The sequence below is a fragment of the Azolla caroliniana genome, unplaced genomic scaffold, assembly GCF_043228905.1.
Source record: "Azolla caroliniana isolate FFs.n. ecotype wild unplaced genomic scaffold, voAzoCaro1.0.p SCAF_17, whole genome shotgun sequence".
Classification (NCBI taxonomy): Eukaryota; Viridiplantae; Streptophyta; class Polypodiopsida; order Salviniales; family Salviniaceae; genus Azolla; species Azolla caroliniana.
The window spans coordinates 5614254-5640261 of record NW_028230452.1 but is presented as its reverse complement, the minus strand read 5'-3'; the positions used below and the strand labels follow the sequence as shown (position 1 = coordinate 5640261).

The 26008-nt window shown below is 41.0% G+C and overlaps 1 protein-coding gene and 2 long non-coding RNA genes across 4 annotated transcripts; all 3 read left to right on the top strand.

Annotated features, from left to right (window-relative positions):
- Positions 1-9202: 9202 nt before the first annotated feature.
- Positions 9203-13818, top strand: LOC147852984 (putative pentatricopeptide repeat-containing protein At3g01580). The gene has a single exon (XM_087333511.1). It carries the CDS (start codon positions 9873-9875, stop codon positions 12999-13001), a length of 3129 nt encoding a protein of 1042 aa, XP_087189637.1. The 5' UTR covers positions 9203-9872; the 3' UTR covers positions 13002-13818.
- A 2872-nt stretch (positions 13819-16690) lies between these two features.
- Positions 16691-21919, top strand: LOC147852982 (uncharacterized). Of its 2 annotated transcripts, XR_015531328.1 has the most exons (4): positions 16691-16705; positions 16839-17316; positions 21643-21827; positions 21861-21919. It is a non-coding gene; the product is annotated as an uncharacterized LOC147852982 (long non-coding RNA). The 2 variants fall into 2 exon arrangements; XR_015531327.1 differs by having other exon boundaries at positions 21643-21879.
- LOC147852983 (uncharacterized) lies at positions 17323-18871 on the top strand. Its single transcript, XR_015531329.1, has 2 exons — positions 17323-17892; positions 17981-18871. It is a non-coding gene; the product is annotated as an uncharacterized LOC147852983 (long non-coding RNA).
- Positions 21920-26008: the final 4089 nt, after the last annotated feature.

The following is a 26008-nucleotide window of genomic DNA, read 5'->3' as shown; positions in this document are numbered from 1 at the left end:
GGATGAGGCTAGTGAGCCAAAACCGGCCCAGGTAGAGGATGATGAAGCGTGGACTCAAGATGAGAGTCCGGAATCATTTCGGTTGAGCGAACTGAACGAGAGACTTGTTGGGAACTCGACATTCCTTATGTCCGATACTCGGCCACAACCGAGATTCCACTTTATACACAGAAAAAAACAGGTAATGAAACGCGACACAAAAGAGGAGAAATGGTACACAGGAGGTATACGTGGAAAACCCCAAAATAGGGGAAAAACCACGGCAGCCCACAAGCTGCAAACTATCACTATGTAGAAATATACAACAGTGAGATCACTGAGGCAATGACCTCGTGCTCTCAGATCTTCGCCACAGGCGGCGGTTACAACAGAGGCAATGACCTCGTCTCTCTTTCTCTCTCTCTCTGTATAGTTACGCGCTCTTCTCTATCTTCTAGCACCAACAAGGAAGAATGACAACAACAAAACGACAACTCTCATAAAAGTTTGCCCTAAGTCATATTTATACTAATATGACTTTTCGGCTATTTACAAATGTTGCCTTGATGGGCTCTCAGAAACATATTTACAAATATGTCTCTTCCTCCGGTTCATACCGGGCCTGCACCATCCGGCTCTCCGAAGTCAGGTACTCCCTATCCGGTTCATACCGGGTCTGCACCATCCGGCTCTCCGAAGTCGGGTACTCCCTATCCGGTTCATACCGGGTCTACACCATCCGGCTCTCCGCAGTCGGGTACTCCCTATCCGGCTCTCCGCAGTCGGGTACTCCTCATCCGGATCATACCATTTCGGCCTCGGCCTGTCGGCCTCGGCCGAGTTTGTTCGTCGGCACTGTTCTTCTCCCTTCCCATCCGGAGGGACCTGTCTACCAACAAACTCCCCCTTCACTCCGGCATGGGGTGTCTTTCCAGCCCGATCCTCTTCCGGCATGCGTCCAACTTGTCGGGTGTCAGCACTTTGGTCAGCATATCTGACCCGTTCTCGGCCGTGTGAATCTTCGCCAGTGCGAACTCCTGGTCATCTACCCTTTCCCGGATCCAGTGATACCTCCGCTGGATATGCTTCGTCCGGGAATGGTAGGCCGCATTCTTAGCAAGGTGGATGGCACTTTGACTGTCGTAGTAGAGTCGGTATTCCTCTTGTCGGATACCGAGCTCTCCGATCAAGTCCTTCATCCATAATATTTCCTTGCTGGCTTCTACAGCCGCCATGTACTCCGCCTCTGTGGTTGACAATGCAACCGTCTTCTGCAGCCTCGACTGCCACGAGACAGCTCCCCCTGCATATGTCATCACATACCCGGATGTAGACCGGCTGGTATCCACATCAGCCGAGATGTCTGAATCGGTGAAACCGTCCAGTTGAGGTTTTCCGGTGCCGAATCGGAGACACATATTTGAAGTGCCCTTCAAATACCGGAGTATCCATTTGACCGCGTTCCAATGCTCCTTGCCGGGATTACTCATGAACCGGCTCACCACTCCGACTGCGTATCCAATGTCCGGTCGGGTACAAACCATTGCGTACATCAAGCTCCCGACGGCAGAGGCATATGGAATCTTCATCATATCTGCCTTCTCTCCTTTTGTCTTCAGGCTTTGGTAACCGATTCCTCCATTTGCTCTTCATCCGAATCCGATTCGGGGTCTTGACCAGTTCCGGTCTCAGCTTCCTCTACTTCTTCTTCTGCCGGTTCGGTATCCTCACCGTAACCGGCTGGTTCCTCGAGTGCTAACCGGTCTCTTGCCGGTTGGGTCTGCTCATTGTAGAGTCTATCCTTACCGGTCGACTCGGAGTTCATTATCTTCTTCTCCGACTCCCAGTCGGCGAGCGTCTTGTCCTCCATGAAGATAATATCTCGACTCCGGAATACCTTCTTGTCGACCGGGTCCCACACTCGGTAGCCGAACTCATCGTCACCGTAACCGAGGAATATGCATGGCCGGGTCTTTGGATCTAACTTTCCTCTCCGGTCCTTTGCTACATGCACGTACGCGAGACACCCGAACACCCTCAGATGCCGGTAGGACACTTCCTTACCTGTCCATACTCTCTGTGGCGTGTCTCCGTCCAAGGGTACTGAGGGTGATCTGTTTATCACATATGTCGCCGTCGACAGTGCCTCAGCCCAAAACTTCTTGGGTAGTTTTGCATGCGCTAGCATACTCCGGACCCTCTCCATTATGGTCCGGTTCATCCTCTCGGCCATCTCGTTTAGTTCCGGCGTCTTCGGCACGGTAAATTCGAGCCGGATTCCCTTCGAGCGGCAGTACTCCTCGAACTGCCCACGGTATTCACCTCCGTTATCTGCTCGAACCGCCTTCAGCTTCCGGCCGGTTTCTCTTTCCACTCTCGCGTGGAGCTCTTTGAAGACTGATAACACCTGATCCTTCGTCTTCAGCGGTGTGACCCACAACTTCCGGTTGTGGTCATCTATGAACGTCACGAAGTACTGCGCTCCGGCATGTGACTTCGTGTCTACTTGACAAACATCCGTATGCACCAACTCCAGTGGTGCATTACGTCTCATCGGTGGCCTTGGTCGGAAGGAGGTCTGGTTCTGCTTACCGGCCAGACAATCAGTGCACTTCTCTAAATGCACGTTCTTCACTGGAATGAGGTTGTCGTCTGCAAGCCTCTTCATCCCCTTCTCACTCATGTGACATAGCCTCTTGTGCCACAGCTCACCGGCAGTGTCGGAAGCCACGTTCACTTCTTCCGGACATAACCGGGCATTCATCAGGTACAGTGTGTTTACCTTCCGGGCGCGAGCCACAATCAGGCTCCCTTTGCTGAACTTCATGACACCGTTCCGGATGCTACCCGTGTAGCCCTCATCATCTAGCCGACCGGCTGATATCAGGTTCAGACGAACTTCCGGAACGTGTCGGACATCCTTCAACAACAACTTGCATCCGGTTGGTGTTGTCAGCCACACGTCTCCTATGCCGACAATTCGGCATGTTCCTTCATTCCCCATCCGGACACAGCCGTGATCACCGGCTGAGTAGGATGAGAAGCATTTCCGGTCCGGGGTAAGGTGGAACGACGCTCCGGAGTCTACCACCCAGGTCATCTCGTCGCCGGCATGGTTTATCTCACTCTCCTCGGTGATGAGCATCAACTCCTCTTCACTTGCCGCAATTGCCGTCGTTCCCTTTCGGTCCAGCCCCCTCCGGTCTTTACCATTCCGGTCTGTACCGTTTCGGTTCGGGGTTTGCTTCGAATCGGTACCGTCGGTTTCCTTGTCTTTACGGAAATGCCGACAGTTCTTTTGGAAGTGCCCCGGCTTGCCGCAATAGAAGCAAGTAGGCCTCCCCCTTGACTTTGACCGTGTCCCCGACTTCTCCCGGTTCTGGGGACTACGGTTTCTATGTCTTCCGCGTTCCGATTCGGTAAGGAGCGCTTTGGAGTCGGAGCTCGTATCTTTGTCTTTCCGACGAGCCTCCTCATTTAGCAAGCTCGACTTTACTCTTGCTAGGGATAACCGTTTTCCTTCCGGCCCGGCGTTGCCCAAAGTGACAACCAACGTCTCCCAGCTATCCGGGAGGGAACCGAGCAGGAGCAGCGCTAGGACCTCATCGGCAAGAGGTACTTCCAATGACGTTGCCTGGTGAATCAGCCCCTGGAAGGCATTCATATGCTCCGCCATGCTGGAGCCATCTTGGTACCGGAGTCTTACTAGCTTCCGGAATACCGACACCTGATTGACAGCATTTTTGTTCTGGAACATTATGCCGATCTTCTCCCAGAGCTCATGAGCCTTGCTCTCTTCATTGAAGTTGTTGTACAGGCTCATGTCGATGAAGCACCGTATGTACGCCGTTGTCTTCATGTGCATCACCTCCCATATCGCGGCGTCGATTTTGTCCGGTCTCTTGTCCCCGAACTGAACCGGCAGCCAGAGGTCTTTAACCACGAGCATGTCCCTCATCTTCGACTTCCACACTGAATAGTTGGAGCCAGTGAGCTTGAACATGCCGCCAAACGATTCGTCCATTTTCTGTGTCGATTTCGCTCTGATACCACTTGTTGGGAACTCGACGTTCCTTATGTCCGATACTCGGCCACAACCGAGATTCCACTTTATACACAGAAAAAAACAGGTAATGAAACGCGACACAAAAGAGGAGAAATGGTACATAGGAGGTATACGTGGAAAACCCCAAAATAGGGGAAAAACCACGGCAGCCCACAAGCTGCAAACTATCACTATGTAGAAATATACAACAGTGAGATCACTGAGGCAACGACCTCGTGCTCTCAGATCTTCGCCACAGGCGACGGTTACAACAGAGGCAATGACCTCGTCTCTCTCTCTCTCTCTGTATAGTTACGCGCTCTTCTCTATCTTCTAGCACCAACAAGGAAGAATGACAACAACAAAATGACAACTCTCATAAAAGTTTGCCCTAAGTCATATTTATACTAATATGACTTTTCGGCTATTTACAAATGTAGCCTTGATGGGCTCTCAGAAACATATTTACAAATATGTCTCTTCCTCCGGTTCATACCGGGCCTGCACCATCCGGCTCTCCGAAGTCGGGTACTCCCTATCCGGTTCATACCGGGTCTGCACCATCCGGCTCTCCGAAGTCGGGTACTCCCTATCCGGTTCATACCGGGTCTACACCATCCGGCTCTCCGCAGTCGGGTACTCCCTATCCGGCTCTCCGCAGTCGGGTACTCCTCATCCGGATCATACCGTTTCGGCCTCGGCCTGTCGGCCTCGGCCGAGTTTGTTCGTCGGCACTGTTCTTCTCCCTTCCCATCCGGAGGGACCTGTCTACCAACAAGACTGAGTCAAGCTGACCAGTCTGATGAGGAACCGGCGAGTAGTGGAGACTCTGTCGTGCTCTCCCCGCGCAAGGAACTGAGGAGACGGTTCACGCGCAAAGAGAAAGGGAAAAAGAAGATGTTGGAATTCGAAACCGGCAACGATGAGTCGGATTGGTGTGCATTCGACTCCGGCAAGGAGAAAGGCGGATCTTCGGCAACGAAGTCCGGACCGGCCAAGAAGGGCCTCAATACGGGCAACGGTGAATTACGCCGGTCCACCCACCAAAACGATCCCGTCAACCGGTACGGGTACAATGAGTACATGGCGCATCACTATCTGTACATGACTAAGGTGGCGGAAGTGCGTGTTCTGGAGAGCTACGTAGAAGCGACAAAGGACGCAAATTGGCGTGCCACTATGGAGGAAGAAATGCAGGCACTGGATGCCAACGAGACATGGGACCTGGTTGACCCTCCCCGTCACTGCAAACCGATTGGATGCAAGTGGGTGTACAAGGTAAAGTACAACACCGATGGTTCAGTTAACCGGTACAAGGCCCGGTTAGTGGCGAAGGGTACGCGTAGACCCATGGAATTGATTACGACGAGGCCTTCGCTCCTGTCGCGAAGATGACGACGGTTCGTGTGGTGCTGGCGGTTGCTGCGGCAAGGGGGTGGCATCTTCACCAGATGGATGTGAAGAATGCCTTCCTTCAAGGAGATCTTGAAGAACGGGTCTATATGATCCAACCCCTTGGTTTCCAATCAGAGATGAACAAGTCGGCGGTATGTCGACTGAAGAAGTCACTTTATGGCTTGAAGCAAGCCCCCCGAGCTTGGAATGCGAAAATCACACACCGGTTGTGTAAGATGGGATTCGCGGCCTCCAAGTCGGACTCTTCATTGTTCATCTGGAAAGGCTCAGACGGTCCGGTATGTATACTGCTATATGTTTATGATTTAGTAATCACCGGACCGGGCCTTTCTGAAATCGACCGGGTCAAGTCCCAGTTGTCGGACGCATTTGAGATGAAGGACCTAAGGGACCTTCATTACTTCCTTGGGATCGAGGTGATCCACACCCCCGACGGCATATTGCTCTCACAATGGCATTACGCATTGAATATGTTGTACAAGTTCGGCATGACAGAATGCCGACCTGTCTCCACACCCTTGGACCGGAACCAGAAGCTCCGTCCCAACTCCGGACCGACCTGCAATGAGAAACGGTTCCGACAAATCGTTGGAAGCCTTATATATTTGACCATCACCTGACCCGACATCAGCTATCCGGTCGGAGTGATAAGCCAATTCATACAGAAGCCGACTGTGGAGCACCTTCAGTGCGCGCAACGAATATTGCGATATGTAAGCGGCACGAAGGACTGAGGACTGTTATACCGGCGAAGTATAACTGAAGAGTTGGTCGGCTACACGGATGCCGACTGGGCCAGTGATGCGTCAGATCGCCGATCAACTTCCAGATTTATGTTTTCTCTTGGGAGTGCGGCTGTTGCGTGGAGCAGCAAAAAGTAGCCAACAGTGGCTCTGTCTAGCACTGAGACTGAGTACCGGGGCGCGACCGTGGCTACCTGTGAAGCCATTTGGCTTCGGTGACTGCTGCGAGACTTGCGGATCGAGGTACAGACCTCGATCCCGATTTATTGTGATAACATCAACAACATGCAACTCGCCAAGAACCCTGTGTTCCATGCTCGCACGAAGCACATAGAAGTGCATTATCATTTTGTGCGTGAGCGGGTCCTGAGCGGTGAAGTTGAACTTCGGTATGTTCACACAAATCGGCAAGTTGCCGACATCTTCACCAAGCCGCTTGGATTTGACAAGTTGCAGCACTTTACCGACATGCTTGGTGTTCAACATCTCGACATGCCGCACTTGAGGGGGAGAAGCAAGGGCAAAGACACTACCGAAACGGGCAAAGGCAAAGAAATTGTTGAACTCGTCGGTAAGAGAAGAACCGGAAGAAGGGGAGACAAGAAGAAGAAAGAAGCCGAGTCGACAAAGGAAGTCGACACATCCAAACAAGTTGGAACAAACGGTAGTGGTGGCAAGGTCAAGGAGGACCGAGCCAACCGGAAGGAGGAAGAAGTGTGCACTCAGGAAGAGAAGTGCATGCTATGCGGAGGTCACCACGACGGAAGTGACCATGATGTGGAGTCAAATACAGAATTCGACTTCGGTGAACGAGTTGAAGAAGCCGAGGGAAGCACGAAGAAGGCCAAGACCCGGACGTGGTCCGATGTGGTGAAAGGCATGATGCCGGAAGTCGAATCGGAGGATACCGATTCGGACAAGAGCTGGAACTAGTCGGAGACAGCCGATTCGCATCAAGAGTTGGATCTGGATGAGTCGGATCAACCAAAGGCCAAGGAGACACGGACGCAGCGGAAGTCAATGCCATCGCGGAGGAACCGACGGATCGGCAAGCGCCAGAGTCAGAGCAGCGAAGGAGCTGAGATGGGCCTGATGAGCAGACATGCCGACCAAGAAGGTCGAGGCGCGCAGAACTAGAGGGGTCACGGCAAACGAGACCGGACCGAACGAGGAGCGCGAGCAAGGCAGAGCGACACTAGGAGAAGTCGGTTGGTAGAACCAACTGCCACAGATGTTGACATTACTATCCTACCTCAAGTTGAGCTTGAGGGGGAGTGTTGAGCGACAAGCTCAACTGGAGCCGGATCGGCTGAATAAGCCTGAGCCGGTAAGCGAGACGGATCGATATGACGATGAGCAACCGAGTCAGCAAGCAACAGAGCCGGTGAGCTGGGGAGCCGGTTAGCCGGATCTAATCGGTAATCGGCAGCCTAGTGTTAAGTTTAGACTACTAGGCAGTTATAGTCTCGTAGTAAGTGTTAGATGCTCGTGTGAGCATTGAAGTACACGGTACTTCTGTCAGTCCCATGAGGACTTGTATAAATAACGCTGGTAAGCGCATTGCATGAACAGAGAACATTTCATATAATTTTGAATTAACATTCCGCTCTCTCTGTCTATCTCTCCCGCGTACTCTCTCTCTCTCACTCTGTGTTTCCTGTGTTTCTATTTTAACGCTTCCGCAAACATATACGTTTTCAACAAGTAACGGAAATGTATATCTTCTTTTGGCCCAAAAACTACATAACAATCTTTGCTCTAGAATTTTAGTTTCACATGTTGGTTCATCCAAACAACTTCAAATGGGAACTTGTAGTGATACGTCACCTTTGTTAAATGTTCACAAAAGTCGTACGAAGATAAATAACACCTAATACTTTTTTCCCTTGATGTTTAGCATACCCAATCCAAGAGTTATACTAGATCCCATAACAAAAATTGATGAAACGTAGATCCCTTTTTATGCACACAATATTTAGGATATATGTTCAATGTCCCCTAGCGACGTGCAATGTCCAATATCTTCTCGAAATAAATATTGTTTGTGGGCCTCATATTGGATCTATTTAGTGCATATTATCATAATTTTCTCCCCATTAAAGACCATGTTAATTTGCATACAACTTGAGCATTGTGATTAAAGTTGTATTTGAATGAATGATAATCACTTACAAATCTTCATCGACCTAATACATACACTATGATGCATATACTATAGTCTATATCTATGCTCCAATCGTTAGCACACAATTTCTGAAACAATATCAAAAGTCTATTGAGCATAATTGTGTCATCTCAGTGGATCTCGTTCCTATGCCAACACATACAAAATCTATGTGTAGCTAAAGAGTTTTGGGACAAATTTAGTGTGCATTAGAGCCCCATACCCATTCTCTATCTTCGGGAACACCTAAACACTCCACCTCCCCACACAACGAAAAAAAGCTCATAATATCAGGACCCTAATGAATAATCACACGTTTATGTATCGGTGAATAGTTACCTAAAAAAAACAAAACCTCGTTAAGTTTCCGCAAGAAATCCCGAGGAAAATACACATTATTTGGGACTAGTAAGAGATATCTATGATCCTTTGAATAAAAATTACAAAGGGTATTTTGGTAGTTTTGAAAACCCACCAATTCCAGTGATAGTCACTGAAACAGGGGAATCTAAAATGGCTATGGAGACCCTTGGAGGGATGTTTTAGTAGTTTTGAAAACTCACCAATTCCAGTGAAAGTCACTGAAACAGGGGAATCTAAAATGGCTATGGAGAAAGAAGAGTACCAGGTACCAAAAAAGACGTGTGTTTCATTATATAACTCTGTGTTCTCTCTCAGGAACTAAATATGTATTATATATACATTATTAGAAAACTCATGTTTTTTTCAAGATTTTGTTTTTAATAAATGCATGATCGCGTATATCTCTCTGTGTTTTGGTATACTTCATCTGAGTATTTGGATGACCTAAAAACTTGTAATTTTTATATTCTTGTATTAGGTCAAATTTTGGATTAGGTCATCATTTGGTATATTATAGCTGAGTATTTTGGTGATCTGAAAATGGTTTTCTTTTGTTGGATTAGGTCATTGTTTGGTGTCATAGCTGAGTATTTGGGCGAATGAAAAATGGTGAGTTTTCTTTTCTTGGACTAGATTATCATTCATATTGTAATAAATGACCTTTTGGAATGTTAAACTGGTCATTTTACTTGGTTTGGATCCAATTCTATTCAAATATTTTCAGCAAAATTCAAACTCGTAATGGATTGGAGATCGTGACAATGGCTAGTCACTATTGTATGTGACTGGATTAGCTACGTTCGGATTATAGATGAGTATTAACTGATTACCAGCATAAAACTTGGATTTATTTGTAGTTTTAAACTACATTTATTGATCACAGAATTAGTTTGAAATGATATATTCAAATAGGTTTGAGTTTATGTTGAAGCATTTATCATTATATATGCCTTGATTAGCTTCATTAGTATTGGAGCCAATAAACTGCGATAATGTAATGCCAATGTCTCTCGCAAAAACGTCATGACTCCAAGGTTGTACTTGTAGATCGAGTTCCTTGGTGTTAGATTGATGCATTTGATATTTGAGACTTGGTCAATGTCTAACTTTCTTGCAAAGATTGATCAAAACAACATCGTGGGTTTTCTGATACTAATAAAAAATGAGACTGACCTATATTCTAGACCCATGTAGCCTAATCAGAACCAGTGCTATCCACATGTCTTCAAGATGTGCAAGTCAAGTCCAAATTGATAGACCCTCAATTTTTAATCATTTCATCACAAGCAATGACAATGGACATGATAACGATACTGGGATTCTTCCTTTTAGCCCTTTTGCACGGGCCGAAGTTTTTGACACAGTAAATGTTGCTAACATTTCAAACATGCGGCAGGTCTGCATTCATGGTTCTTTGCATCAACTGATATTATCATCAGAAAATGAGTCGATTGAGAGTTATATCTCTCTGTGTGAGAAGTCCAAAGAAAATAGAAGTTCTGAATATGCGAAGCATGTTCAACAGTGCATTATTAATGCTGGTTTGGAGAATCATAAAGTTCTTGGAAACCTTCTCGTTCTCACATTTGTGCAGTCAGGGAGCTTAGTCGATGCCCATCAGCTTTTCAACAAACTAAATTATAAGACTGAAAGGTCTTGGACGTGCCTTATTCAATCATATGTTGAATGTGGCCAATCGCAAGAAGCTTTTGATCTCTTCAAGAAAATGCAAGTTGAGCCTACACATTCTAACAAGTATGCGATTACGTCGACTCTAAAAGCATGTACGAGGCTCAAATATGTGGAACAAGGCAAATTGATGCATTCAAAGATCATAGAAGAAGGTCTTGAAGTTGATCCAATAATAGGGAATACATTGGTCGATATGTATAGTAAACAAAATTTGATGGATGATGCACAAAGATTGTTTGATAAATTAACATTTCGGGATGTGGTCTCGTGGAATGCACTTATTGCTGGATATGCCGAGCAAAAACTTAGTGAAGAACTTGAAAATTGTTTATTAACCATGAGATTGGAGGGTGTGTCACCTGATCCAGTCACATTCCTTTGTATATTAAAAACTCTCGAGGGTAGAGAAAGCATAGACAAAGGTCGTGAAATACATGCTGAGGTTGTTAAAAGAGGATTTGAGAGGATGTTTTTTGTTGCAAATAATATTGTACATTTGTATCTGAAATTTGGTCTTCCTGACGAGGCACGTGAAGTATTGGATAAAATGCCAGAACGGAATGTTGTCTCCTGGACTGCTCTTATCACTGGTTACACAAATTGTAGCCTTGCCGAAGATGCATTGACTTGTTTGGAAAGCATGAAAAAAGATAGAGTCTCTCCAAATAGTGCCACCTATATTTGCACTTTGCAAGCTTGTATCAATATAGGATGCAGTGTTATAGGTCAAAAGCTTCACTCAGGCACTATAAAAATGGGGTTTGAGAGAGATAATACTGCAGTTGGTAATATTTTAGTGGATATGTATATCAAATTTGGATTTCTCATTGAGGCTCAAAACGTGTTTGATAAACTATTGAAGCGAGATGTTATCTCCTGGACATCACTTCTTGCTGGGTACGCTGAAAATGGTCGTTGTCGAGAATCATTAATGTGCCTGGACATGATGGAAATAGAGTGTGTATTTCCAAATGCTACCACTTTTCTATGTAGCTTGAAAGCATGTGATATTGCTGGCAATCTAGAGAAAGGTCTAGAAATTTATGCCGAGGTTGTCAAAGAAGGGTTTGAAGGGGATTTATTCATTGGTAACACATTGATTGATATGTATGGCAGCTGCGGACTACTTATCGAAGCCCAGGACGTGTTTGATGAGATGCCAGTTAGAAATATAATTTCTTGGAATATACTTATCGCTGGATATGCTGAACATGGAGATGCCAAAGGCACAACAAAATGCTTGAAAGAAATGGAATTGGAAGGCGTGTCTCCAAATGCAACAACTCGTATTTGTAGCTTGAAGGCTTGTGGCTACTCGAGTGCTCTTGGCAGAGGGCGAGAAATACATATACAAGTGATGAAAGAGGGATTTGACAGTGATCTATTCTTTGGCAATAGCTTTGTAGATATGTATGTGAAGTGTGACCTACTTGTAGAAGCACAAAATGTGTTCAATACTCTGAAAGATCGTGACGTAGTGTCATGGACATCATTGATTGCTGGTTATGCTGATTGTGGTCTTACTGAAGAAGTTTTTGATTGTTTCAATATAATGATGTTGAAAGAGAGTATTGCTCCTAATGCATCAACATTTGCAAACGTGTTGAAGGCTTGTAGAGCTTCTGGAGCAATCAATAGAGGACTTGAAATGCATTCAATGGTTAATATAGCTGGATTGGAAAGAGACCCGTTTGTTGGGAGTATGCTTGTGGATATGTATGCCATCCATGGATCACTCGAAGAGGCCCAAGATGTTTTCGATCAACTACATGTTAAGAATCTGGTGTCATGGACTGCCTTGATTTCTGGGTATGCTAATCATGGATTTAATGAGAATGCACTAATCAATTTGGAACTCATGCAAATGTATGGAATCTTTCCTGATGCCACTGCCTATGTGTGCATCGTGAAGGCATGTGGAAATTTGGGAGCTATTGATACTGCACAAGATATTCATATCTCCCTTATCAAGGTAGGATTGATAGGAAATGCTACTCTGTGCATGGAGAATCGTAGTAGAGTTTGTGAACTCGATTGTACCGAATCAATTTTGTGTAATGCTCTTGTTGACATGTATTCCAAATGTGGGAAGATGGCCGATGCTCAGAATGTATTCGAAACAACATCGGAACAGAATCTCGTGGTATGGAATGCATTGATATCAGGTTATGCCTTACAAGGAGAGCCTGAAATGTCACTGTTATTATTTCATCAAATGAAAGGCGCAGGCATCCGCCCTGATTCGGTTACCTATGTGAGCATTCTCACCGCATGTAATCATGTAGGTTTAGTCACTAACGGGATTTTGTACATTGAAGAAATGACTAAAGTTTATGATATAAATCCGAACCTCGAGCATTATAATTGTATTATCGATCTTGTTGCTCGTGCTGGACAGTTGATCAATGCAATCATCATGTCGATCGCAATTCCCTTCCAACCTGATGTTGTCACATGGATCACCATTCTAGGGGCTTGCCGGAAATGGAGCAACACTGAGGTTGGTAGACATGCCTTTGAATATGTGGTAAGTTTAGATGAAAAACATCTCGCCGCATTTGTTTTGATGTCGAATATATACCTAGGTCCACATGTGTGAAATGCCTAGGAAGTGGAAAAGAAAATGAACATCTTAGGCACTTGCAGTCGGAACCTACAACACCATCAAACACGCGCACGCAACCTGCTGTTGAGGCAAGAAGGGGGAATTGTCATAGTCCAGAATGTGTTAAAAGTGGATAAAAAATTAGACGGAAGATTTCAAGGAGACCAATAGACACACAATGATGGATTTTTCTGTCTAAATTATAACTTGGGTTTCCTTTTGCCCATGATGAGAGACGGTGTTAGACATTAGATGGATCAAAACTGTGAGTTGGAACTTAAAACATCATCAGGGTTTGGTTTGGGGATACAAAGACAAAATGCAAAAGAGCTACTAGACCGTCTCCGCACAGGATTTCCCAACGTGGAATCATTGGTTGCCAAAGAGAAATGTGAAAGAGAGCCAATGCTTCTTAAGGAGAGGTCCTCAAAAGAGTTTTCATGGGGATGAAGAGGTGTGGAGATTCCATGCTGCAAAGTGTTTGTGGAGACCAAATTTGAAGATCATAACAGACAAATCCAAGCATGTTCTCGGAAAATTTTGACACCATCAAGTGGATTCTTTAAAAATTTCAGACCGAAGTTTCATGGTATCAATATCATTAATAATTGACTATCGGGTTTAGGTTCATTTGACTTTTGAACAATCACGCAACAAAACCATTGTAATAATGATAGTCGAAATCTAATGAAACCATTTAAATCTTCATTTACAAGGATTAAAAAAGCTTTCAAAATTGATACTTCATCATATTGATGATGATCTATGGATCTAAATACCAATGATGTGTAGCCCACATCTAATGTAACAATTGAAATCTTCATTTACGAGGATTAAAAAAGCTTTCAAATTGATGATGATCTATGAATCTAAGTACCAATACGCTTAGCATTGTGTTGTGTTATGGTCAGTGTCCATGAAAGGAAAATGTCAAAAGCAAACCCCTTGAACTAGCCAAAGTGCACATGCATAGATGTAATTTTTGCAATGTGTATGAAATTGATCCTTGACAAGCAATATTGGACCATTGTCCCAACCTGATAATAATTGATCACAATCTCGATTACGTATGTGTGACTTTGTTAGATATCTTAATGGTGGGAAACCCAAAATAAAATACTTAGAAAGTGTCAAATTAGGAGCACTCAAAGAATTGGGTAGATGTCACAGGAGGGATAACAAACAAAAGGGGATAGTTGAGAGAAAATCAGGATCAATAAATATTTGGATAAAGTCATTATTGAGAAAAAGATGGCAATGGGTTCAAAGCCCCATGTTAAATCACCAAAGACTTTGAAAGAACATTCAAACTTGATCAACAAGGAATCTGTGAATGGAGAGGAAAGGATAATGTTGCTACAATAAACATACGGTATGTGTACACATGTCACTCGCATTGAATCACTTGAAACCTTCTTGTCCATACCTCCAACAAGTGGTGGTAGCATACTCCTTGATCGTGACACTAGACTAAGAACCAAGATCCCATGAAGACATACATGGGGAAATAAATATTCTTTACTAGGCGACATAAGCTTCTTCTATGCCCCTTTTCACACATTAATGCTTACGGATGCCTTTCAGATATGAATGCTCATAAAAAATAATACAACATACTTTTTTTTGTAGGCTTTCTTTGATCAATAATACTTCATTTGCTTCGTTAGTACAGAAACACGCTTCATGACGAATGCCTATTCTAGGCACATCACAATCATGAAAAGGATAAATGACCTCGACAAATTAGTTGATTGATAGAAGTTGAAAAGAGTTGGCATTAATTGAAGTAAACTTAACAAACTTTCTTTCTTTTCATATGCCCTCATCATACATAAGATTCTTACCTGTTCCTTCCTTTTTCTTTTTCTTTTTTCTCTTTCGATCGAGTTGTTGAAAGTTCAAACATGAAATGCCATTAGACAAATGAATTATTCATAACGGTGCCATTCCAAGAATCTTCTTATCTTTAATTTGCAGCCTCGCATATCAGAGAGTGTAGTAGTTGTTTTCAAAACCCCAATTCATCGAAAAAGTTTTTTCTTTTTTCTCTTTCAATCAAGTTGTTGAAAGTTCAAACATGAAATGCCATTAGACAAATGAATTATTCATAACGGTGCCATTCCGAGAATTTTCTTATCTCTAAGTTGCAGCCTCACATATCCGAGAGCGTAGTTGTTGTTTTCAAAACCCCAATTCATTGAAAAAGTTGATCCAAGTTTGAAACTCAAGTCAAAGTAGAGTTCTACATGGAATATACACGTAGACAGTAGGATCGTATATTTGGAGTTGGTTAAAAAGATAAACAAATGCATGGGTCTCTTTTTATATGCTCATACATGGCTTTTTTTTATATATGAATCTTCATTGACTTTGCACGTGTGACTTCTTTTATCCTTCATACCATTTATAAGAACATCATGAGGGAATGCATCATGTTATGCTTGATGTATATATTGATTGTGATTGGCACATGAGAATTGAACGTATCGATATTATGAATCGGGGATCTTCTCACATCGAATCACTTGAAAGCTTATGAAAGAAAACACACTGTTGAAATATTGAAAAAAGAAGAAGCACACCCACTTGATTGTCGTACATTCCATTCCATTTGGCATTTTTCAGATGTCAAGGTTTCATTCTTTTAGGAATTCAAAAGGCGCGTGAAAAAAGACAAATCCCTACCAACCCACCCCCTATCTATCTATATATATATATCTTAAAAAATTGTATCTCGCATCTAAGAAGATTCGTGATTAGTCGACGACGCACACGACTCGGTATTCCACCCGTTTTCTTGAAAAGGTCCATTCTAGGGGATGAAGCATATGATGCTCTAGGTCAAACTTCTATCCTGCCCGAGCGAGAGTTAAAGACTTCTTCTTCTTCTATGTATCGATGGGGAATTAGGATTAGGTTAAGCTTTGCATTTGTGGAGAGAGTAATTCATTGTTTGTTCCATGGGAATGTCCAAAACTATACACTAGTAGTAGTAGTAGTAGTAGTAGTAGTAGTAGTAGTACTTAGCGATGGGCCATGGTTCGGTTCGGTTTCTTTCCCTTGAAACTGAACCAACGTGAACTAAACCATTTATATAAAACAAAAACCAAACCAAACCATTTAAACCCAAACTGTTGAGGGAAAAGTTGAAACCAAACCAAACCGTTTAATAAAAAAATTTAAACTTAACTATTTAAGTCAAAACTAATTAAAAATCTAAATAAACAAAAAATACATTAAATTAAAAAAGCATTTAAGTTAAACTAATTAAATCAATGAAAAACCATTAATTGAACTATTAAATTAATAAACTATTTAAGGCGAAGAAAAAAGTTCAACAAAAAAAATAAAAAACCTTAAAACTAAACCATTGAAGCCTTATAAACCAATAAACCTGAGTTTTATAACCAAGCCGAACTGAAACCGAAACGTTTATTAAAAATCCAAATGAAACGAAACCATTAAAAAATTTCGGAACCAATAAACCATGGCTTAACGGTTTGGTTCGAGCTGAAACCGGGCCCATAGCTAGTAGTAGTAGAAGTAGAAGTAGTAGTAGAAGTAGTAGTATTTGTAAGGAGTGAAGTTGCATAGAAGAAGAAGAAGAAGATGGGCGGACAAAAATCAAATGGAAGGAGGCCCATAAAATGTCCGGCACGAAAGGAAAATCGAAGAAATGGAATGAATGAATCATATATGTATGTATGTATGTATGTATGTATGTATGTACATACATATGTATATGTCTGTAATATGTATATATGTGGTTTAATTCATACAAATTCCTCATCATTCATAGAAATTCCTCATCATGTGTTCCTTTTTGGGCAGATTTTAGAGAACGACAGAACAGAGATTGACCAGTTTGTGTCAGTGAGTGGATCAATCAGTCAAATCAATCAATCAAATCAATCAATCAATCAATCTGTCAGTCAGTCAGTCAGTGTCAGTCAATCCATCAGTGAATCAGTCAGGGCCCATCCATCCATTATCTCCATTGGGGAGGGGAGGGGCCAATGAATTTGGGAGATTGTACCGCGTCCTTTTCTTCTGTTGCTGCGACAGCGACATTCTTCTTCTCCGCAACACGCACAGCAATATGTCTTCCCCTGATTGACTTCCATGAAGGAGGGGAGAGGAGGAGGAGGAGGATAGGAAGGTAGAAGAAGAAGAAGAAGAAGAAGAAGAAGGAAAGGAGGAAGAAAGAAGATATGGCTATGGCTGTGCCTCCGCGGGGTAGACTCCGACGTACTGTCATTCTTTGGTCCGTTAACCTCATCGTCTCATCATTTCGATATTTCGTTACCTGGTTCTCTCTCTCTCTCTCTCCGAGTTTTTCTCCTTTCTTTGTATTGTATGATTCAATGAAGAGTTCCATCATGTTTGGAATTAGTGTTCCTCGATGTCTGGAATTAGGGTTTATGCTCATGTTCAAAAGTAGAGGCATTCTCCGTGTTTGAAACTACTGTTTTTTTAGCCATGTTTGAAAGTAGGGTTTTTCTTCATGATTAAAATCAGAGTTTTTCTTCAAATTTGAAATTAGACTGTCATGTTGGAAACCAGGGTATATATTCAAGAAAGGATCTCTTCCCCTTTGTAATTTCTGGTTGCATATGGCGCTTTCATGTAATTATAAAGTCTTTTTGTTTTTGTAAATTAGGGTTGGATTATGTTTCCTGTTGAAGTTTTTCGATCAAAGTATTTACGCATAGGGTTGGGTTCTGCTATTGATTCAGGATATATTAATTGTGGAAGAATATAGGATCAGAAAATATATCTAGCTTGTTTGTCCTTAATTTCTTTGATTCCCCTTTTATACAAGAAAACAGTGTATAAAAAATCGAAACTACTAAAGGCTTCGATGCTGGGTTGGCCCCAATACAAGGTAAAAACATGCCTTTGGATTGCTTAATCCCGCTTTTCTGAGAATATCTGCTAGTTGCTGTTGTTGTGAAGACACATATGTTCTGCAGATCAGTAGGAATGTTGGATTGCTTAATTAATCATTTTGTGAGAATATCTGCTAGTTGTTGTTGTTGTTGTTGTGAAGGCACATACGATCTGCAGATCAGACCACTATCCACCTTCTCCTTTATGGAATATTTGTCCATCTCCATGTGTTTCGTGTCTATCATTCTGTACTGGATTGTATGCTATTTAATGGGGTTGCTGATTTGTTGTTGCAGTAAAGCTGCATTTCTCCTTCCCATTTTGATTTTCAAGTTTTTCATGACCATTTTTATTCACAAAACTTCACATGTTCCTTGTGCCCTTGGTCGAAATTCAGCTTCAGCACTGGATTTTGCTACCACAGTTTGCTTTTTGCTTCTCCATGTCACTAGATTTCCTCCAATGGAAGTTACAGTACCCTGATGTTGATCTCCTTCCTATCTAGAACTGAACCTGCATAATCCGAATTTGTATATGCCTATCTATCAAGCCCTGTTCCTCTTGTAAAAGAATAACTTGGCCTGGATTGCCTTTTACATATTACAGTGCTAGATGTACTGCCTCTAAGTGAACCTTTCTTGAATTATGCATGAATTGGCTAACCACACCGACTGCATATGCAATATCAGGCCTTCTATGTGATGAATAGATTAGCTTTCTAACCAAAATTTGCTACATTTCTTTGTCTATGCACTCATCTTCCTTTGTGTTCTCCCAATTTGTGATTTGGGTCAATTGGTTTGCTAGCTGGTTTGCACGCAACCTTCCTCAAGTCCTCGAGCAAAATCTGTGGAATAACTTTTCTGAGAAATGAAAATTCTATGTTTAGACTGGCCTGATTTAATGCCTTCCTAATATCTTCATCTCAAAATTCTTTGTTGAGACAATATTGTTGAAATTCTGTCTCTTCCTCATCATCCCCTGTACACTAAGCTTTGTTGAGATGGATGGATAGGGTTTAGCTCAGTTTGAGAAGTCAGATTTGAGAGTCTTGGACATGCATAGGTTCATGAGCAGCTGCTCTCTTCCTTGACTATACCTTGCCAAACCATGGATTGTTAGGATTTGTTGTCTCTTCTTGGCTGGCCAGTTTCTGAAGATTTTTTTGTGGGGCTTTGATCTCTAGGGACTTGATTGGTTGAGGCATAGAATCGAGAATAGGTTGTGAATCTGAATTCCAGATCTGACGGTTATTCTGATTCCATCGCTGTATATTGGATAGGTTGACATTTCCTATTCATGAGGGTCTCTTGACCCTAGACTAAAGGTTCGGTAACTATTGAGGGATTATGTGGCTGGTTATTATCCGGTTCAGCATAGAGTAGTGAAAGATCTATGTCACAACAAGTACTTAATCTGAGAACAAGATGTATTGGATTTCATAGTAAGTTTCTACACTTAATTCCTCTGTGAAGATTAGAAATGGCAAAAGTATGACTCCAATTCCTTAAATATTTTACCATGAAGTGTTTCTTAGTTTGAGGGTAATAACATCTATAGCTTGTTTTACGAATGAGTAGCCAATAAATACACACTTTATAGTTCTAGGGTCTAGCTTCCCTCGGTTTATACAATGAACATGAATAGAGCACCCATCCAAAGATTCTAAGAAAAAGATTATTGGTGATCTTTAAACTTGGGAAAATTTGACATAAGCTAGATTAATTATAAGACACTCTGGATTACATTTGCATAGAGTGATTTACTGCTGAAGGATGCAAAACACCAAGTTAAGATGTAAAATATATGACTACTTTTTGTTAAATTAGATGCTCATAAGAGTCATTATCAAATGTGAGATTTGAATGCATGTATGTAAGCTTGTTGATCCATAGCTTTTTGGTGCGTTTCAAGAAGTGTTAAGGATCAACCCAATACTTTCGGGGAGATGTTCAGGGCAATCCTTAAGCGTATGGCAAAGTCTTCTTATACATAGTTCATTTGTGCCAAGATTGAAACATGAACGTTCTTTTGTTTTATGGACATGCTTAGTAGTTCTATATTGCATTTCCTCCCACCTGTAGGTGAGTCCTTGAAGATTGGTGTAAATGCCAAATATTTGACATTTAAAGAAACATTAAAAAATCAATGTAGATCAAATTCTTAGATAGAATAGTCCTTGACTTGCATCTTTTTCATAATGTCTTTCATATAACCGCTTCTCTCCAATCTAATGTTGTCACTCTGGATGGATTTATTGAAAATGTGTTTGATTATTGGCAATTTTAGAATCTGTATGTGTGTAATGCATGTAATGAAATCCTTCTATGTAATCCTCATAAACTCGCTGCATAACTTGATGTAATCAGCAATTTATGAGCTCAAAGAAGCCAAATTGACATAAACTAAAGTTGAGAGAAGTATTGTTTTTTTCATGTTTGAAATTAGGGCTTCTCATCTTATTTGAACTCAGATAATGTTCAATAAAAAAGATTTTTTCATGCTTGAAATTAGGTTATATTCAAGGAAGGATTTCTTTATCTTTGGAATTTGTGGTTTTATATGGCTTTTCGATGTTACACCCATGTATCTTCTCCTTTCTAAATGTTTTTCCATCAAAGGATATACATATATTGTAAGGTTTTTCTGTTGATTCAGAATATACAACAAATGATTAGTTCAGGTTTCATGAATAACTATATTCATGTCCATGGGAAATGATGCTATTTTCCTTTTCAACCTTTTCAGTAGATGGTTTAATAACATATGGCTCTTTGGTTTAACAACATACCCCTGTTTTTATTTTGTAAAGGTTTGATTTTTTCTTTTGCTAAAGTTTTTTTTATCAAAGGGTATATGTGTATGCTCAGGTTTTGCTGTTGATTCAGAACATAACAACAGTTAATTAGTTCAGGTTTAAGGAAATAACCATAGATGATGGAAAATGATCATGTTCACGTCAAGTGAAAGCTATTGTATTTTTCTTTTCAAAGCTTCGTGTTCATGGTATTAAAACATTGATTTTTGATGGATTTTGTATCGATTGATGTTCTGATACCGAGCAAAATATAAAGGTAAACCATAAAGCACATCCAAAGGTTTTGCATGATTCTATATCATCAGCTATTTATTAGCTCAGAAAATCAAAACGGACATAAACCAATGTTGTGATTCTCGATGTTTTTTTATGAGAATGTATCAATGTCTTGGGGATTTTAGCGTAGTATTACTGAATCCATCTCTATGCATTCCTCATATAGCGGTATAAGTGCATCTTGTCGGCAATTAATCAGTTCCAAGAAGTGAAATGATATAAACTATATGTTCTGAGAAGTAGGGGTTTTCCTCATGTTTAAAATTAGGACTTCCTTTCACATTCAGTAGGGGTTTTCCTCGTGTTTGAAATTAGGACTTCCTTTCACATTCGAATAACAAGATTTCTTCATGCTTGAAATAAAGTCCTACATGCTTGAATTTGTGTTTGCGTATGGCTCTTCAATGTTATCATACACCCATTTTTTATGGGCAGGGTTTGATTGTATTTCTTATTAATTCAAACTAATCGAATACTTTATCAAATGTCTAAGTGAAGCTAATCCAACGACATCTCCGCTGATGCACCAGCTGCACTGATCAATTGTCTGCCTTTCAAAGCTTTTTGATAGAAAGAGTATCCATATATGGTCGGGAGATTTGGTTTTGTCACAGTTACTGACTCCTTCAATGTGGCTACTTTGTTTTGCAGCTTTTTGTGTCAGAACAAGTCCAGAGATGCTGTCAAATTGGGTGGATAATTCCATATTTTTTCCCGAATGCAGACGATGAGTGAATTGGTTTTTTATTATGAAATTGTCAAAACTGTTGTATTCATCATGGATCTATATTATGTTAGCGTGACGAATGATGTCGGATTGTATACTGCATAATGAGGTGTTAACTTACTGTTTAAGATTAAATAATCAGATGTTAACTTACTGTTTAAGCTTAATGTGTTGATCATAAATTCAATAGTTGATTAAAAATTCTAAGAAGAAATAGATCTACAAATGGATGGTGCTATTTATCAATATGCTATATACAACAGTAGATGATGAGGTGCACTGCAATAGACCAATGGTTTGAATCTAATTAGTTTTTGTACAATCTTTTGTACGATTATTGCCAGGTTTTACTTAATAATCCTACAAACTTCTTCATAGAAAAACATCTATCATGACAAGGCTTGCAATCTAGTTTTATGGTTTAGTGCTGAGTGAATGTCCTAGCCATAGAAGGCTTGAACATAAGCTAGATTAATTATAAGACACTCTGGATTACATTTGTATAGAGTGATTCAATGCTGAAGGATGCAAACACTAAGTTAAGATGTAAAATATATAGACTATATTTTGTTAAATTAGATGCTCATAAGAATCATTATCAAATGCGAGATATGAATGCCTATATGTAAGCTTGTTGATCCATAGCTTTTTGATTCGCTTGTAAGGATCAATCCAATACTTTGGGGCAGGGGATGTTCAGGGCAATCCTTAAGCTTTTGGCAAAGTCTTCTTATACATAGTTCAATTGTGCCAAGCTTGAAACATGAACTTTCTTTTGTTTTATGGGCATGCTTAGTAGTTCTATATTGCATTTCCTTGCACTTGTAGTTGAGTCCTTGAAGATTTGATGTAAATGCCAAACATTTGACATTTAAAGAAACATAAATGAATCTTATGTGGATCAAATGCTTAGATAGAATAGTCCCTCCCTGCCTTTGCATGTTGTGTATGGGTGTGCAATAGGGATCTCGGGGAAGTTTAGGGTTTAGGGTTTCATGACACTATGTTGTCTCTTTGATGATTGGTACTAGGATGCGGTCATTGAAAAATCATCAAGCAAACAATTAGTAGTGTCACCCATTAGTATAGGAAACATTGGGTGAGTAGAATCTGACCCAAAATCTATGAGTAGTGGTTGAGTTGGTGGTTTCCTCACAAAGTAACACATTATACTCCAAGTCTTAACATTACCTCAAATCCCTTGTCACGTTTCGCCCTAGGGTGTTCCTATTCCAATTTGTTCAATGCTTGTGCAATTTTTCTTAAATTGTCTTCTTCATCACTAGTAAGTATGAGTAGTAGATTGTTAGACAACAATCTCCCATGTTTCCATTAATGTTGCTTCCGGCCCCCCTTCTAAAATGTGAACTAAGAATTGAAAACATGTGAATTTTAGGATTAAGCACATAATCAAGAAAGATAAATAAGTGAGCATAGGTAATTAAAGCATTCGATTAACCAGCCTCATCATCATATAACATAGAGAATAATCCCTAAACAAAATCATGGCTGAATTTAGCTCCTATGAACTCAAAGACACTAATGTGTAAATTAAGCTTCAGAATCTCTCAATTAAGGCATGCCCACTTTCCAATTAGGAGGATAGTGAGAGAATAAAGCTCAGAATTTATGGGACTCGTGCTACAAATTATTTCCTAATTATTGTAGATTAATCTTCATAATCCTTACCCAAAAGAACATGATAAATTGTGTGTTTATAACCTTATGGTATAATTAGGGGCATAAAATAGTCTTGTGGATAGGGGCCCAACCATATACATATATGTATATATAGCTAAACTTGGAAATGTAGTAGCCATGGCTTCTAGGTTCTTGGAGATTGACCAACAAAATAAGCTAAATTAAACTTGTATGTCCCTATAAACAAAAGAGTCTCTAGTATTGTAGTGAAGTGTAGCACAAATTGTGTGACATTTTTTGCCTTTTGGGTTCGGGTTTGGTTGCTATTATTATGTCTTTGTCCATTCTTTGGTCTCAAAACCAAACTTAAATAACAACCTCTCGTGCCAGGATTGGAGTGTCAAGTTTTCCATAAAATAAAATGCATCTTTTTTATTGTATCAAGTCTTTTTACGACTACTCTTTGTAAACGGACCCTTCTTTATGTGAAATCGAGCGTAAAAAGAAAAGAAGAAACGGATCTTTCTTAATATTCTACTCATGTGCCATGGTTATAAATTCATTTGCCCAAGTGATCCGCTCCCTCCCCTGATATCTCTTTGGGTAGTTAAGTAGCACAATGGTTAGTATGTTTTTATCTCGATATCAAGTGCCCTTTGTCCATTATATCCCCACAATGCACTCAAGTTGCACATCCTTCACCATGAATGATATTGCCTTCCTGACACCTACATGGGGAGGTATCTATACGTATTTGTCAACTTCAATATGGTGGCATCTTGAGCGCAAGACGATAAAGCACACAAGTTGCATGCCCCTGAACATGAATGATGTAGCCTTCGTGACATCAACATGATATTGGTATCCAAACTTGTAAACAACTTTAACACGGTGGCAACAATCACCAACCTTGTGCACAATATGATAATCGGGGCACAATAGAGCCTCCTAATACATTGCAGGCATGCAAATATTTAATGAGTTATGGCTCAAGTGCAATTCTACTTAAAAACCAAGCAAATTGTTAGAGCCAAAGGTTATCTTAGTTGTATGATTGGATAACTATGTATAGCACCCTCGCCCCTTAGTAAATAAAGAGAACACCACCCTAGCTAAGTCCTTAGAAAATATTGGTGCATTATAATAAATGTGCCAATTTAAATTGATGCATTGCCTTACTCTAGCATCTAACTATGTATATCATCCATTTCTATAAATTTACATACATCCCACAATTATCCCCGTTTTTTTATAATCCCTCGCTCCTTTGTTGTAGTTATGAGAAATCATCATTGTCTTAACTTCTCGCACTAATGAAATTCGTATTTGTTCAAATTTTGATGCACGAATATGATAAGTCATGAAACTAGAGTACATATTGATTTGAATGTTGGTTCAAGAGACCCAAACAAACTACCCATCTCCTTGTTGACTCAAACATATAATGGATTTTCTTTGGCCTTCGCCTCCTAAAGAGCTGAATTTAGGTTTTAGCTCATAAATATCATTATAACTTCAACATCCATCTACATGTACCTACAAAACTCCTATTTTGGTGCATTGTACCACTACATCGATAGTTAAGACTAATTCAGTGTTGTACACACAAGATGATGATCGAGGAGCATCAAAATGTGGAAAAAACTGTAGCATGATATTTGTTAAAATTCAGCTTGGCTTTGGCAAAGGGTTGTGCATAGGTGTTCCCAACCTTTTGTGCACCATGTCGCGCAACCCTTGGCATGGGGGTTCGATCCCAAAAAACCCATCTGCCATCAGAAGCAACAAGGTCTCGATTTTCTCAATCAATCGAAAGAGGGAAAGACAAGTAATGTGCTTGAAGACAATAAATAATAAAAGATATGTTTTCATGATTGTAGGTAGACCCATTGGGTGAAGCGCATTGATGGGCAATGAGTAATACCGATAGCTCAGTTCCAAAGGGTAATAATTATTAGTCCACAACATGGGAGGTTGTGTTTTTGTTGCGCTGTGAAGCGAAACATAGTTAATGAGGGAACCAATAGAGCAAGGCAAATAAAGTAGTGATTGATCGAGCCCACACGCATACACACAATTTGGTTGGTCCCCATCAATCACAGTCACTCCTGAGGAAAATGATGAAATCAAAATAAGTACAAATGTCACATACAAAAACAACAAAAAGAAAAAAGCTATGAATATATAAAGGGAACAAGTTGGGGTTTGAATTGATACCTTATGATTTTAATGAGGTTGGGGCAAGGATATGTGTGTGTAATGTCATTTAATGAAAGGGGCCCAATAAGGTCAAATCAATCAATCACTCATTACAAATGAACATATGGGAGCACTTAGTATCAATCCGTCCATCCATCCATGTAGTAATAGGAGGAGAAGGTAATGTTTATACATATATACATGTGTGTGTATATACTCCATGTTGAATGATTCAATCATGTCTTTTGCTTGTTATTCATCATCTTAATAGTTAAACAATTCCATAGTATTCCAGCTAAACATTATCATCTCACGCAACTTTGCACTTTGCACGCAATAAGAGAACAAACCCATTTCACACTTGTACGTAACTATGTATGCGAGTTTACACACATTCATACAACTTACTTTTCCTACACTTACAAGCTAGCTCCCACAAACGATTACTCT